This window comes from Lutjanus erythropterus, chromosome 4 (assembly GCF_056507025.1).
Source record: "Lutjanus erythropterus isolate fLutEry1 chromosome 4, fLutEry1.hap2, whole genome shotgun sequence".
Lineage (NCBI taxonomy): Eukaryota > Metazoa > Chordata > Actinopteri > Lutjaniformes > Lutjanidae > Lutjanus > Lutjanus erythropterus.
This window is the reverse complement of record NC_139320.1, coordinates 36,165,109-36,180,745: the sequence shown is the minus strand read 5'-3', so window position 1 is coordinate 36,180,745 and position 15,637 is coordinate 36,165,109. Positions and strand designations below refer to the sequence as shown.

The window sequence follows — 15,637 nt, the reverse complement described above, 5'->3', positions numbered from 1 at the left end:
TAAAAAAATTGTAAAAACTAAAAATAAATAAAAACTAAAAATGTAATTGCACTAGAATGCCTCTGCAACCATATTTCTTAAAGTTTTCAGAATGATTTTGGTGCCCCCTTCCCCATCATATTCTTTTTTGTATTCTTCTCTGGTTTCAATAAGATAATATAGCACTTTGGAATAAAAATACAAATGAGCAGTCCAAAACTGGAAGCAAGAATAGCAAATATTTCTACAGCAACACTGAACTTCCCAGGAGAGCTGACATACGCTGGGATAAAAGTGATCCATACTGCACAGAATATCAGCATGCTGAAGGTGATAAATTTGGCTTCATTGAAATTATCAGGAAGTTTCCGAGCCAGAAAAGCGAGAAGAAAACATAACAAGGCCAGAAGTCCTATGTAACCAAGAACAGACCAAAAGCCTACAGCTGATCCCAGAGCACACTCCAAGATGATTTTGTGCTTGAACTTTTGAAAATTCTTAAATGGAAAAGGAGGAGAAATTGTTAACCAGAGGATACATATGACAACTTGTATAAGAGTGAAACCCAGAACACTGAGTTTCTGCTGCACAGGCCCAAACCATTTCATCACATTACTACCTGGAAGTGTGGCTCTGAAGGCCATTAACACCACTATTGTTTTCCCCAGAACACAAGAGATACAGAGGACAAAGGTGATGCCGAACGCTGTGTGTCGCAGCATACAGGACCACTCAGAGGGCCGGCCGATGAAGGTCAGAGAACACAGGAAACACAGAGACAAGGAGAAGAGCAGCAGGAAGCTCAACTCAGAGTTGTTGGCTCTGACAACAGGAGTCTGTCTGTATCTGAAGAAAATAAATGCCACAACAGCAGTCAGGCATGTTCCAAATAGAGAGGCTGCAGTGAGCAGTGCTCCCATAATCTCTTCATATGATAGAAACTCTGCCTCCTTCTTTACACAGGCATCTCTTCTCTCATTTGACCAGAACTCAGGGTCACATCTCACACAGGTAATAGAATCTGAAAAATAATTTCAAAGCAGATGTTATATTTGCTCAATATATTGATCTTTTTTGTTTCTTGCATCTTTTCTTTGCCTAAAAGACAGACATTGCATGACAACCAAATTATAAATGGACAAAGTTATGACAGCTACATCGTCTGAAAAGACAACATGGGGGGAAAGGGGGAGAAAAGTTATTCACACCAACACCTGGAAGTGCAGACTGGTGCTGTGGATGCGGAATGTCACCACTTTGGCAGGAAGAGAGTAGAGCATTACCAACTAGATAGTTAGGGTCACCTCTATGCATACCACTGGAGCCAAACTCTTGGATTGGCCATAACCAGTCTGACTAACTCAATGCATGGGGTGGGTATAGGTCCTTCAATTGGTCATTGGCTTCATGTGACATCACGGTGTCCATTATCTACATTTTCAAATTACCCAGGAAATAATAACAACCTGCAACAATGTGCAACACTGCAAATGGGAAATTAGCACCTGCAATGCTAATTGTATGAACATAAACAAGCTAACAGCCATTAACTTTTCTTTTGCAGTGATGTAGTCATTTTAATGCCAGAGCACGCCTCCTGATATGCAAATGTCCCATTAAAAGTACCTCTCAACAATATTTTGTTGTCGCTGCATCCTGGACTTAGTGGCACCAAAGACATTTGAGATTGGTTTAAAGAAATGCAAACACCGCATGGTGAGTATTCCTTATAGCAGAATGTGTATGCATGGAGCCGGGCCTTTCTTCAGTGCTGTAGAAAGAGGTCTGATGTTGCAAGACTTGGCCATAACAAACATCATGTGAGCAGAAGTTTGTTCATAGGTGTACCTGGTACCTATGGCTGTATGTCTTGGACACTTGGGTGAAGACAGCAGAGCTGTCAGCTGATCACCATCTGGTGGTGAGTTGAATCAGATGAAGAGGCTGTCGGACAGACCAGTTAAACCTAAATGTGTAGTGTGGGTGAACTGGGAATGTCTTGCAGAAGCCTCTGTCCAAGAGGTCTTCAACTGCTGCCTCCAGAGGAATTTCTCGTGCATCCTGGGGAAGTCATGGACAATGAAACCCAATGGGCCTCATTCAAAGCTTCCATTGTAGAGGCTGCTGTTAGGTGCTGTGGTCAGTCTGTCCTGACAGCAACCTAAGAACCAGCTGGTGGACACCAATGATAAAGGAAACTGCCAAGCTGAAGAAAGAGGCCTTTTGGGCCTGGTCTGGGTTCCTGCTTCAGGCCGGGGCCAGAAGGGCTTCAGCTTCAGCAGTTGCTGAAGCAAAAGCCAGAGTGTAGGAGTAGTTCAGGGATGGTATGGAAAAGAACTTTTGGGTTGGTTTGAAGGATGTTCTGGCAAAGGATTCAATGACTCAAGAAGGGAAGGCAGGGCTAGGCCCAAAGCTGTGTTCAGCCTGGGAGGAGAACAGCTGAACGGGCTGGGGATATTTTTGAAACTCCTGAACCCCATCAACACATCATCTATGGAGGTGGCAGAGTATGAAGACTTGGAGAAGCATCATCCATATCCACAGCCTCCAAAGTAGGTAAGAAGGCAGGTGTGGATGAGATTCACCCTGAGATGCTGAAGGCTCTGGACATTGTTTGGCTGTCTTGGCTGACATGCCTCTTCAGTGTACTCTGAGGTATCTGCTTCATTTCCTGTTTCATGTTTGCTTCCAACTGATTGGAGTTATGTCAAGTTAGTGCTGGTGAAAACCCTACATTTCCTGAGTTTGCTGTTTCATTATAAAAGCTTTTAGATAACAAAATCACAGTGGACCTCTATTGTGAAGAATTAATGGGAAAATTATAGGACTCTTTTTAAACCACACGAATGCTTCATCTCAGTGCACCACAGCACACCACAGTGCCTTTCTACCAATAAAAAAATGACCAGACCTCACATAAGCAGAAGAAAAGGGATGGATGGATAGATAATGAACAGTGCAAAGAGGTGTTTTTCATGCATACTGTATATTGTGTATCTAGTAAGTGGTTTTGCATTTTTTTTCATGTAAAAACAATAATAATTTACTCTCAATGCATCTATTGCATTTTCAGAGAGACAGTTATCATAACCTCAGAGATAAGACTATTGTATGCTCAGATATGAGCATCTCATGGATGTGACCCAAGTACTTGTAGAATAAATAGGCTGAAAATAACATAAATTGGTCAAATATTTCCAGTGATATTTCTGTTATATAAACAATGAAGTTGGAGTAATTTTAAACACCAATGTGTTACATAAATCTCTCACACTAGGGGTTTAACCTCAATATTAATTTCCAAAACTATGCATGGATTTATGTAGCTGATTTTATGTATCAGTATTTGTTCAGGATACTTATTGTGTAATCTACTGTACATATAACATTACTGATTTTTTGGTTTACTTTAAAGACTTTCTTAAAATTGGCATGTGAATATGACAAGTTTTAGAATTTTGTTTTGTCTTGCATTTAAATATCACTGCACCTGTGATGTTGCTTATTTCTCCCTCTGCACATCTTAAACAGTCATAGCAGCAGTTAGGCTTTCCTTTCTGCAGAACCTTGCGAGTTCCTGGGGGACATTTCTCACTGCAAACTGACAAAGGTACCTGAATGAACAAAATGACAATGAGAAAAATGTATGGACATTTATTTTCACAAGGTATTATCTTTACAAACTCATTTTAAACAGGTATATAAACTAGACATTATGATACAGAAGCAATAACAAATAACTTCTTTAGCTGGACTAAAATCTATACACTTTCACTACCAATTGCAGTAATCACATGGTAGCTTACCCGCTTTGAGTTCTGTGCCCAATATAGAGACTTATTCTGAACAGCCAGCTGTTTGTCTGCAGGTAAAGATGCATCATAGAGACCGGCTGTTACAAAGTCCACAATACCATTTTCTGTGGGCTGCCAGTTTATGATTTCATACTTTGCTGCTGGATCTCCATTCTCATTAAAGTAAACCTCATCTCCTTCCTTTGTTTTAAAGTTAATCTTTCTTATGTGCTGTAAAATCTAAGAAGATGTGCATTAATGTAGATGATTATCTGACAAACACTGTATTGGTCTATTTTCTCTACAGGATGTTTGACAGATTGCAACAATTTATTCTTTAAAATTTAACCATTGCTTTTGTTCATGTGACATTATACAAAAACTACAATTTAAGTCTTCAGTGTGAACTCACCATGAATGGATCTAGCTGCACTTTGTTGTTACATGTGTTATTACAGCTGAGAACACTATGAAGTGCATGGGCCACAGCATACACTCCTTTATAGATATTGTAAAAGATAGGCATGAGAGACATATCAGTGAAGCTATTTTTCACTCCAGTCAGATCTTCATGTCCAGTACATTCTCTCTGATTCACTGCTGATGACTTTGACTGTTTAAACTTACAGCTAAATAATGTCTCCCAAAACTCTGTAAACAATTCATCACCAGATGAATTGAGCGGCTTCACATCCAACATGAACTCTTTCAGGCCACTGACATGTGCTTTGGGGATGGACAGACCTATAGCACCATCCAGAATGTGATGCCTGTCCATGGCTGCAGTTTGTGAATCAAAGATCCAGGCCTCAGTGCCTACCCACTGATACCCGGTCAAGTTGTGGTGAGACATTACATCAAGTATCACATACAACTCAGTGGGGGAGATGAAAGTGACAATCACCTTGGAGGTAGAAACTTTGATAATGTCAATTATCTGTTGTATTTTGTCTGGTGGATCTGCTCTAAAAATAGATACAGAGTACTCAATACAGACGCCAAGCTCCTGAGCAGTTTCTGTAAATGTGGCCATGCCATTATTGCCATAATCATCATTTGTTCTAATAGCTCCAACCCAAGTCCAACCAAAGTGTTTGACTAACTGTGCCAGGGCTCTGCTCTGGTAGTAGTCACTGGGTATTGTTCTGAGGAAGGATGGGTACTTGGTTTTATCACTGAGACAAGCACAAGTAGCAAAGTGGCTGATCTAAAAAGAAAGAAAAAGAAAAGATATCCTGAGATGAAGATGAAAAGCATTCATGCAGCAAAAAACAATCATTTTAAAATGCATTTTGCTATGATAAAAGAATGAACCTGAAAGAATTAGAGAATAACAATTATATTTCATAAATGTACTTTCACCAATCTTACCCACCAGTGGGATATGAAATGGTCCAATGACAGTAGCTATGGCCATGCAAAGAGAGGAAAAGCTCTCTCCCATAATGGCCTGCACTAGGGCAGGTCTGGCACATGGTGCTTTGGAGGGGGAAAATACCACTTCATTACCATTAGCTAAGGCCAGTGCAACCCTCACACTTCTGGTAATGGAGGCACAGGCATCATAGATCTTATAACCCAGAGAGATACCAGGCAGTAGGTCTGTGCTGTTATTAATCTCCTCTATGGCAAAGAGCATAGTCTGGGCATACTGGAACACTCTGAAATTCAAACTTAACGTGGACAATTATAAAGAGGTGAACTGCAAATACCTTGTCTTTAAAATAGACACCATAACATAGCAAATGAAAATATTTAATCATATCAATACACACAACAAGTTCCATATTATACTTATCACTTTGAGTTTTTTGCATCTGTTTTCTATCTGTTTAGATCTATTTTGTATATTACTTATTTAAAATCTAAATAGATTTCTGTGGTATAATTTACCTGGTGCATTGCAGTGGCAGTGGTTTGTGTATGTAAGTATCCTGTCTGTTTTCCCACTCCAGGTGAAAAGAGAAGATTCCCCCCAAAATGTAGTCCCCATCCTTAGATAACCGTGGATTCTCAGGATCTCCTCTCCGCCTGCATACCAGCTCCTCAGTCTGAGAGAAAGATGCCACCAACAACAGCTGCAAGAGTGACCAAGACTTCTCTAGCCACCTCTGTGTGGGAGTCATATTGTCTAAGAGAGCTAAACTGATGGGCGGCATCATGTACACCTCGGTGTAAATCAAAAGCTTGCACTGATATTTATACATCCCAGAGCAGCATAAATAATAAGTACTGAACAGTGATGTTTAATCCATGTGGACCTACAAAGTAGGGTAAGAGGAGGAAGGTACACAAACTGAACAGTTTTTTTGGAATTAAGCCCTACCTACATAGGACTTGTATTACCTGGGGACCAGAGGTAGTATTAACCAAAATGTGTTTTTATTGACCGTTTTTTAATTTTTTAAATAAATTTTTGAATCACCTGAAGGCCATCCCTCATACTGACAGATTAAAACACAGAGGACCATAAGAAATGGTTGTGTTGGTTGCAAAGAAGGAGAGTTCACCTTAAGCCATATATAGAAATTTTTAGCCAAATAATCACAAACTCTGGCTGCCATACATGGCACACATGACGGCCAACGCACAGCATAAGAGGAGGAGAGAGATTCCAGTGCTGTTGGCAGAAGTCACTTCCTGTTTAGCTCTATGTGGGTCTGCAGAAAAACGTGGTGCATGCTCTCGAAGTAATTCACTTCCATCCACTATGAAGCGTCATAGAAGTAACGTTGCAAGTTCATTTATTTGACTTTAAACATATTAAAAATACATATTATAAATGGTTTGGATAAAAATAATATTTGATAAGTTATTAAAACAGATTTATTTACAATTATGTGCAAGTTATCAGCAATGCTAGTAGCCACTGTAACTGCTTTGTAAACTGCAAGACAGCAATTTATGTTTATATTTAAGTACACTGTCATCTTTAGTTAAGAAGGCAGACACTGAATATTTTTGTATTGCATTTATTTAGTTTTCACCAACATGTTAATTAAGAAAAGTGACTGTAACCAGTCAAACTTACTACAACTGTGTCTTCACTGGCTTTAATTAAACCAGAGTTTCCATACACCCTGCATAAGAACACTACCATCTGCAAGTTCATGTTTCATTGCTACATCTGACCACTCTGCCATTCAGATAGATTTCAACCAGTCCTGGATTTCTTTGGGCCTCATATTACACTTCTTTTAGCCCAACACCCCAGGCTCACAAAATTCAGATAAAACACTTAAAATGTTTTCAAAAACACATTGGAAAAAGCAGCTTGAATGGATTCCTCTGCCTTCGCTCAACATGGGAAACATCCAGTCCCTGAGGAATAAGCTGGATGAACTTAAGGGAAATGTTCGCTACCAGAAGGACTTTGGGGACTGCTGCATCACGGACACATACGAATCTCTTCCTCTTCCCCCTCTGAGCTCTGCTGAGAGGTTGTGCAATCTTACAAATATCTGGGGCCAGTCATTGATGACAAATTGAATTTTGAAGCCTACTGTGAAGCTGTGTATAAAAAGGGTCAACAGTGTTTTCACTGTTTAAGGAAACTCACACTTTCATATTGACCGAACTATAATGGTCGTGTTTTATCATGCTTTTATTGAATCTGTGTTATCTTTTTCTTTGGTGTCGTGGTTCGGTCACATGTCCTTAAAGGAGAGGAATGCCTTGAACCAAATAGTTAAATGTTCCTCTCGACTGATTGGTGAGTCTCAGTTTCTCCCAGCATCCCTGTATCACAGGCAGTTAAAGAGGATAGCTTCTTCCATTTTGAATGATGACTCCCATCCCTTACATTGCGAGTTCCAGCTACTCTCCTCTGAACAGAGGTACTCAGTCCCCAGAAGAAAGACAAACCGTTACAGAAAAGGCTTTCTGCCTGCTGCCATTATTGAACTGAACAAGCTGTAGCTGCATTGTCTGATTGCACAGGACTTATTTATTTATTTATTTATTTATTTATTTATTTATTTATTTATTTATCATTGCAAAGCAAATCTGTCTACAGGCATGAATAAAGTAACCTCAACCTGAACCTGAACCTGAGTTTGGGGATGCCAGGCTAGAGTGTTTGCTTAATTTTAAATGAAGTTTTCAGAGTGGTTTTGGTGCCCCCTTCCCCATCATATTCTTTTTTGTGTTCTTCTCTGGTTTCAGTAAGATAACATAACATTTTGGAATAAAAATACAAATGAGCAGTCCAAAACTTGAAGCCAGAATAGCAAATATCTCCACAGCTACACTGAACTTCCCAGGAGAGCTGACATACGCTGGGATAAAAGTGATCCATACTGCACAGAATATCAGCATGCTGAAGGTGATAAATTTGGCCTCATTGAAATTATCAGGAAGTTTCCGAGCCAGAAAAGCGAGACTAAAACATAACATGGCCAGAAGTCCTATGTAACCAAGAACAGACCAAAATCCTACAGCTGAACCCAGAGCACACTCCAAGATGATTTTGTGCTTGAAATCTTTAAAATTCTTAAATGGAAAAGGAGGAGAAATTGTTAACCAGAGGATACATATGACAACTTGTATAAGAGTGAAACCCAGAACACTGAGTTTCTGCTGCACAGGCCCAAACCATTTCATCACATTACTGCCTGGAAGTGTGGCTCTGAAGGCCATTAACACCACTATTGTTTTCCCCAGAACACAAGAGATACAGAGGACAAAGGTGATGCCGAACGCTGTGTGTCGCAGCATACAGGACCACTCAGAGGGCCGGCCGATGAAGGTCAGAGAACACAGGAAACACAGAGACAAGGAGAAGAGCAACAGGAAGCTCAGCTCAGAGTTGTTGGCTCTGACAATAGGAGTCTGTCTGTATCTGAAGAAAATAAATGCCACAACAGCAGTCAGACATGTTCCAAACAGAGAGGCTGCAGTGAGCAGTGCTCCCATAATCTCTTCATATGATAGAAACTCTGCCTCCTTCTTTACACAGGCATCTCTTCTCTCATTTGACCAGAACTCAGGGTCACATCTCATACAGGTGATAGAGTCTGAAAAATCATAATGAAACAGGTGTTACATTTTGTGCATTTGTCTATTTGTGCATTTGGCTAATGTTGTGATGATGATGGTGATTGATTGGGATTTTTTACATATAAGATATATTCAGTATAGTAGTTCTTATTATTTTTAATTACTTTAATTTTAATTTTTGCTAATTTGTTTTGTTTTATTTCTTAACACATAATCATTGTTGTTTATTTTAAGGTGTCATGCTGGTCCATTTTCCAAAAACACAATTTGATAAACTCTCAATGCATTTATTAGAGTTTCAGAGAGAGAGAGAGAGAGAGAGGGATATCAACATCACAATACAGAGGTTTTGACCAAAACTGTCTCCATGCTCAGATACCATGAAAAGGTGAGGAAATATTGTAGAGGTCTTTTCATAATTTGAGTGACCTTTTAATTGCCATTTCTCTATTTTTTGAATGGTATCATTGCAATATTATGATATAGTGCATATAGTGCATGTCATAATTGTTCTCTTTTCCTGCCATGGATTTGAGCAGCCCATTCTCATTCCCAAATCATGGATACCAATGTTTTGTCACCATCCCTCTGCGACTACAGATGTGTGTAGTGCCTGTTAGCAACTAAAAGAGACACACCAGGCATTCAAGTGACCTGGGGTGGATAGATGGCTCAAACACAGGACTGTGTCAAAACTAAAACGTTATTTAAAGTTTTCAGGTACAATACATGCATCATGTGACTTGCGTTGTGTGATTTTAGTCTTGTGAGTCGCTTCAGTTGTGTCATGTCATGTATGTAAAATAAGATACTTTGTAACCCCAAACATGGTCTTATCCTAAACCCACCCAAGTTGATGTCAACATTTGGAAAATGTGATGCTTGTTTGTTTTAAAGTACCTAAGGTACCACAAATGCAGATAGAACCTCTTCCTATTTCCTATAGACCTATTTCACTTCATTTTAACATTACATTAACAATATATCTCTGTGTCATCCCGAAATATGTTACCATTAGCTTTGTCTGAGACATCTGCACTGCTGTGTTGCCAGTTATGTTTCACGACATGCAATGGCAATGATGACTAGGGATGATAATGGGTTGATTTAAGCCTAGAAGTCAGAGAATGATTGGGATGAAAACAAGATACTGCCTCCATCTTCCCCAGTGATTATTTAATATGTATATAAACACTTGTTTATTGAGTATAAAACTGAGTAATTTTAAATACACTTAAATAAGCATTTCCAGGACTGATTACATTTATGTAGCTGATTTTATGTATCAGTATTTGTTTAGCATACTTAATGTTTGACGAAATTAATTTTGATGTGATATTGGATTTTGGTGTGTTTGTGATCATAACAACGTTATTTTTTTTTTTGTTTTGTTTTTCTGGCATTTGATTTTACTACACCTGTATTGTTGCTTATTTCTCCCTCTGCACATCTTAAACAGTCATAGCAGCAGACAGGTTTTCCTTTCTGCAGAACCTTGCGAGTTCCTGGGGGACATTTCTCACTGCAAACTGACAAAGGTACCTGAATGTATAAATAAATGAGAAAACAATGTTGGCATTCACTTTAACAAGATGATGTCTTTTCCAGCATCTGTTATTAACTTGGATGCAGTGAAACTAAACATTATTATTATCTAGTGACAAAACCTAATAACTTTTACATTTATAACATTTCAAAATGGATTTCATTAATATTTACAGGTCAGCTTACCTTCTGTGAGTTCTGTGCCCAAAATAAAGACTTATTTTGCAGATTCAGCTGTTTGTCTGCAGGTAAAGATGCATCATGAAGACCAACTATGACAAAGTCCACAATGCCATTTTCTGTTGGCTGCCAGTTTATGATTTCATATTTTGCTGGTGGGTCTCCATTCTCATTAAAGTAAACCTCATCTCCTTCCTTTGTTTTGAACTGAATCTTGCGTATGTTCTGTAAAATCTAAGAAGATATGTATCAACGTAGATCATTAACTGAAAATATTTTGTAGGCACATTGTACACAGAAATATATTATCTCAGGATAAACCACTTGAGATGTATCATCTCATTTTCAGGGGGGTCCCAGTATTTTCTCAACATCGTGGTAAAAATAATTTCTCTAATATTAAACTATTTTCTTTGTTAATATGACTTGATGTAAAAGCTGTAATTTAAGTCTTTGGTGTTCAACTCACCGTAAATGGATCGAGCTTCACCTTGTTGTTACATGTTTTATTGCAGCTGAGAATATTATGAAGTGCATGGGCCACAGCATACACTCCTTTATAGACATTGTTAAAAATAGGCATGAGTGACATATCAGTGAAGCTGTTTTTCACTCCAGTCAGATTTTCATGTCCAGTACATTCTCTCTGATTTCCTGATGATAACTTTGACAGCTTGAATTTACAGCTAAATAATGTCTCCCAAAACTCTGTAAACAATTCATTACTAGATGAATTGAATGGCCTCACATCCAACATGAACTCTTTCATGCCACTGACATGTGCTTTGGGTATGAAAAGGCCTATAGCACCATCCAGAATGTGATGCCTGTCCATGGCTGCAGTGTGGGAATCAAAGATCCAGCTCTCACTGCCTACCCACTGATACCCAGTCAAGTTGTGGTGAGACAATGTGTGTATTAGCACATCCATATCCATGTGGGAAAGGAAAGCAACAATCACCTTGGAAGAGGAAGCCTTGATAATGTCAACTATCTTTTGTATTTTGTCTGGTGGATCAGTTCTAAAGAAAGATACAGAGTACTCTAGACAGATGCCCAGCTGCTTGGCAGTTTCTGTAAATGTAGCCATCCCATTATTGCCATAATCATCATTTGTTCTAATAGCTCCAACCCAAGTCCAACCAAAGTGTTTGACCAACTGTGCCAGGGCTCTGCTCTGGTAGTAGTCACTGGGTATTGTTCTGAGGAATGATGGGTACTTGGTTTTATCACTGAGACAAGCACAAGTAGCAAAGTGGCTAATCTAAAGCCAAAAAAGAAATGATATCACAAGATTAAGATGCAAATTATTAGACATTTACACTGTGCACTAAAATTACTTTTAAAACCCATTTTGCTATGACTAGTTTGAAGAATTACAGAATAATTATTTTTAACAAAAATATATATTTTTTTCCAATGTTACCCACCAGTGGGATATTAAAAGGTCCAATGACAGTAGATATAGCCATGCAAGGAGAGGAAGACGTCTCTCCCATAATAGCCTGCACTTGGGCAGGTCTAGTACAAGGCTTCTTTGATGGTGCAGATAACACTTCATTACCATTAGCCAAGGCCAATGAAACCCTCACTCCTCTGGCAATGGAGCCACAGATATCATAGAGTTTATAACCCAGAGAGATACCAGGCAGTAGATCTGTGCTGTTATTAATCTCCTCTATGGCAAAGAGCATAGCCTGGGCAAACTGGAACCCTCTGAAATTCAAACTTAATGTGGACAATTATAAATAGTTAGATTGCAAACAGCTTGAACTTTTAAATACAAACAATAGCACAATAGCAATAAAAAACAATATGGTGTTTATACATACAATAAGTAATACTAAATTAATTCTTGGTTTGATAATCATTTTTGTATCTGTAGTCATTTCCTCTTTGACATTCTAAATCCAATTGGATTTCTATGGTATAATTTACCTGGTGCATTGCAGTGGCAGTGGTTCATGCATGTAAGTATCTTGTCTTTCTCTCCAGCTGCTGTGGAAAGAGAAGATTCCCCCCAAGATAATGTCCCCATCTTTAGATAGCTGAGGATTCTCTGGATCTCCTCTCCGTCTGCACACCAGCTCCTCAGCCTGAGAAAATGATGCAACTAGCAATATCTGTAAGAGTGCCCAACCCTGTTCTGGCCACTTCTGTGTGGACATCATGCCATCTATGAAGGCTAAACTACTGGATAGCATCACATGTGCTTTAATGTAAATGAAAAGCTTGAACCAGTATTTATACACTTTGGAGCAGCATAAAATATAAGACTAGAACAGTGATGTTTTATCTCTGTGGACCTACAAGGTGGGGCCAAAGGGAGGTGCCCAAAAAGATACTGGTATTGGGCCTTTTTCTGTTTTCAGTATCTTAACTATGCATATTATCAAATAGGAATGTTCATTTGTGCTGTAAAAGAAATTTCCATTTTTGACATTAATATTTTAACATTATTCTTCTTTATTCTTTATTCTTTATTTGGATCCCAATTAGGTTCCACAAGGTGGTCGCTAGTCTTCCTGGGGTCCACTCACAAAACAACATTAGAAATACAACAATTTAAAATCGCAGAATATCAAAGAGACAATGTAATTCAATATCAACCCACAATAAAATTCCCAAAAATGTCCCAGAACTGCCATAACACAATTTACATGTGATTCATAAATTTGAGTTTTAGTGACTTATTGAAGGAATATCTATTTTTAATCTGTCTAATGCTGGTAGGGAGCATATTCCAAACTGAGATCCCTCTATAAAGAACAGTTCTCATCATAAAATTTGTTCGTGGACTTGGTGCCAGCAGAAGACCAGTGGTTACTTGACGTGTCACATACCCATGACAAAAAACACTATATACTAATTTATCACCAAAGAACTGAGGTGTATTTTTCAAGATGACAGTATGCATTACATAAATTAGATTTAACATTCCTACTGCCAAATACAATGCATTTAGTTTTTGCAGTGTTCAATGCTAATTTATTAATTTTCACCCAATTGGTGATCATGGTCAGGTCAGGTCTCCTATTGTTGGTGATGCACAGAACAAAGTGGCGTCATCAGCATACATTACAACATCAGCCTTCCCCACAGCATATCGCAAATCATTTATAAAAACTGAAAATAAAAGTGGCCCCAAACAACTCCCTTGTGGAACACCGAGAGATATCCTTCTACTGTCAGAAAAACAGCCATTGAAAAACACTTGCTGTGATCTGCCAGAGAGATAACTTTTTATCCAGGCAAGAGCTAGAGGTAAAACACCATAACATTTGAGTTTAGCTAAAGGAATGCTGTGATCAATGACATCAAATGCTGCAGTAAGATCCAACAGCACAGCCCCTACTAGTTTCTTGTCATCTATATTTGTTAACCACTGATCACTCATGTGTACTGATGCAGTGCTCATAGAGTGTCCTGGTCTATACACATGCTGTGCTTTTGAGAGTAGTCCTTTACTACTAAAATAATTTAACATTTGATTAAAAATAATCTTCTCTAGTATCTTACTCAGCACAGGGAGTATGCTAATTGGTCTACAATTTGAGCCAGTAAAACCTGCTTTTCCATCTTTGGGTAAAGGTATGATTTTAGACTTTTTCCGAAACTCAGGAAAGGCTCCACTGAGTAAATATCTATTAAGGATATGACATATCGGTTTGGAAAGCAGGCTAGCAACAATCTTAAACGATTTTCCATCCAGGTTATCAATGCCTGGAGATGTATCTTCTGAGGGAGAGAGCAACATCCCCTCAACTGTATCCTGGTTTTCTGTATCAAATGCAAAAGAGCAAGTTTTGTCACTCATAATATTTTTAGCGAGACTGCAAGATAAATTAACATCATCAAATTCCATACAAGAACTTAACCTGTCTAATTTGTCAATGAAAAAATTGTTAAAATAATTAGCTGCATCGTACAGCCTGGTGATGAGCTGACCAACACATTCCACGTAATTTTGAGACTTCCCTGACTTCTTACACATTAATTCATTCAAGGTTTCCCACAGTTTTTTAGTATCATGTACAGAGTTACAAATCTTTTGTTTAAAATATCCTCTCTTTCTAGTATAATTTAACTTTGTAACCTTATTTCTCAACTTAAAATAAATGTTTTTATCTAAAGAGCACCCTGATTTTTGAGCAGTTGTCTTGGCATTGTCCCTTTGAAGCATTAAAGATCTCAACTCCTCGTCTAACTGTGGGGCACTGCTACCCTTCACAGACCTTTTTCTAAGTGGAGCGTGCTTATCCACTAGCTTCACAAATTTGTCCATAAATTTTTTCAAAGCAATTTTTACATCATTTACCAGGCACACATCAGACCACTGCAAATCCTGAACATCTTTCACATATAAGTCTGGATTAAATCTTATATATGACCTGCGATAAACAATTCTGACTCCAGATTTAATCATTTTAGTCCTTCTAGTTAACGCAATCAAGTTATGGTCACTACAACCCACTGCCACTGATACTGCCTGTGAACACAGCTCGTGTATATTTGTGAAGATATGATCGATGCAGGCTGAAGTTTTAAAACCATCTGTAGTAATACAAATTCTTGTAGGCTGAGTAGCAAATATCTGCCATAGAAATCATTTTTTTTTATGTAATGGACAGTTTTTAGACAACCAGTCAATGTTGAGGTCACCAAGAAGGAAGATGTCCTTACTTTCATCTGTCACCATATCAAGAGTTTCACATATTTTATCCAAGTAATTAACATTAGAAGTGGGTGGCCTATAGCAACAACCAACTAGAGTGGGCTTACAGTGTGGAAGGTGAATCTGTAGCCAAATTAATTCAATGTCAGTACTCATAATATCTTTTCTTAGAACAGCTTAAATGTGATCCTGAACATAAAATGCGACTCCACCACCATGGTTTCTCCTTTCTCATCAGCAATGCCATCAATTAAAATGTTTGTTCTCCTGTACTGATTTTCAGTGTAATCCAGCTTGGCAAACATTTCATCCATTTCCAGTTTTGAAGTCATGATGTTATTTTCAAAAGACTTTATTTTTGTTTCCATCTCCTTATGTCCCATTCTCATCTCTTCCAACTTCTCTTGAGTGAATTCTAAGCTGGTCTTTAGCTCCTGTACATCTCTAATAACATCATCCAATCTTT

At 38.4% G+C, this 15,637-nt stretch overlaps 2 protein-coding genes across 2 annotated transcripts; both read right to left on the bottom strand.

Annotated features, from left to right (window-relative positions):
* Positions 1 to 86: 86 nt before the first annotated feature.
* Positions 87 to 5,980, bottom strand: LOC146328813 (extracellular calcium-sensing receptor-like). Its single transcript, XM_084716507.1, has 6 exons — positions 5,667 to 5,980; positions 5,149 to 5,446; positions 4,186 to 4,980; positions 3,786 to 4,013; positions 3,470 to 3,593; positions 87 to 1,000 (listed from the first exon to the last, which is right to left on the bottom strand). Exons 1-6 carry the CDS (start codon positions 5,978 to 5,980, stop codon positions 87 to 89), a joined length of 2,673 nt encoding a protein of 890 aa, XP_084572633.1.
* Positions 5,981 to 7,874: 1,894 nt separating this feature from the next.
* Positions 7,875 to 12,667, bottom strand: LOC146328812 (extracellular calcium-sensing receptor-like). The gene is made up of 6 exons (XM_084716508.1): positions 12,435 to 12,667; positions 11,927 to 12,224; positions 10,966 to 11,760; positions 10,503 to 10,730; positions 10,190 to 10,313; positions 7,875 to 8,788 (listed from the first exon to the last, which is right to left on the bottom strand). The coding sequence occupies exons 1-6, from the start codon at positions 12,665 to 12,667 to the stop codon at positions 7,875 to 7,877; spliced, it is 2,592 nt and encodes an 863-aa protein (XP_084572634.1).
* Positions 12,668 to 15,637: the final 2,970 nt, after the last annotated feature.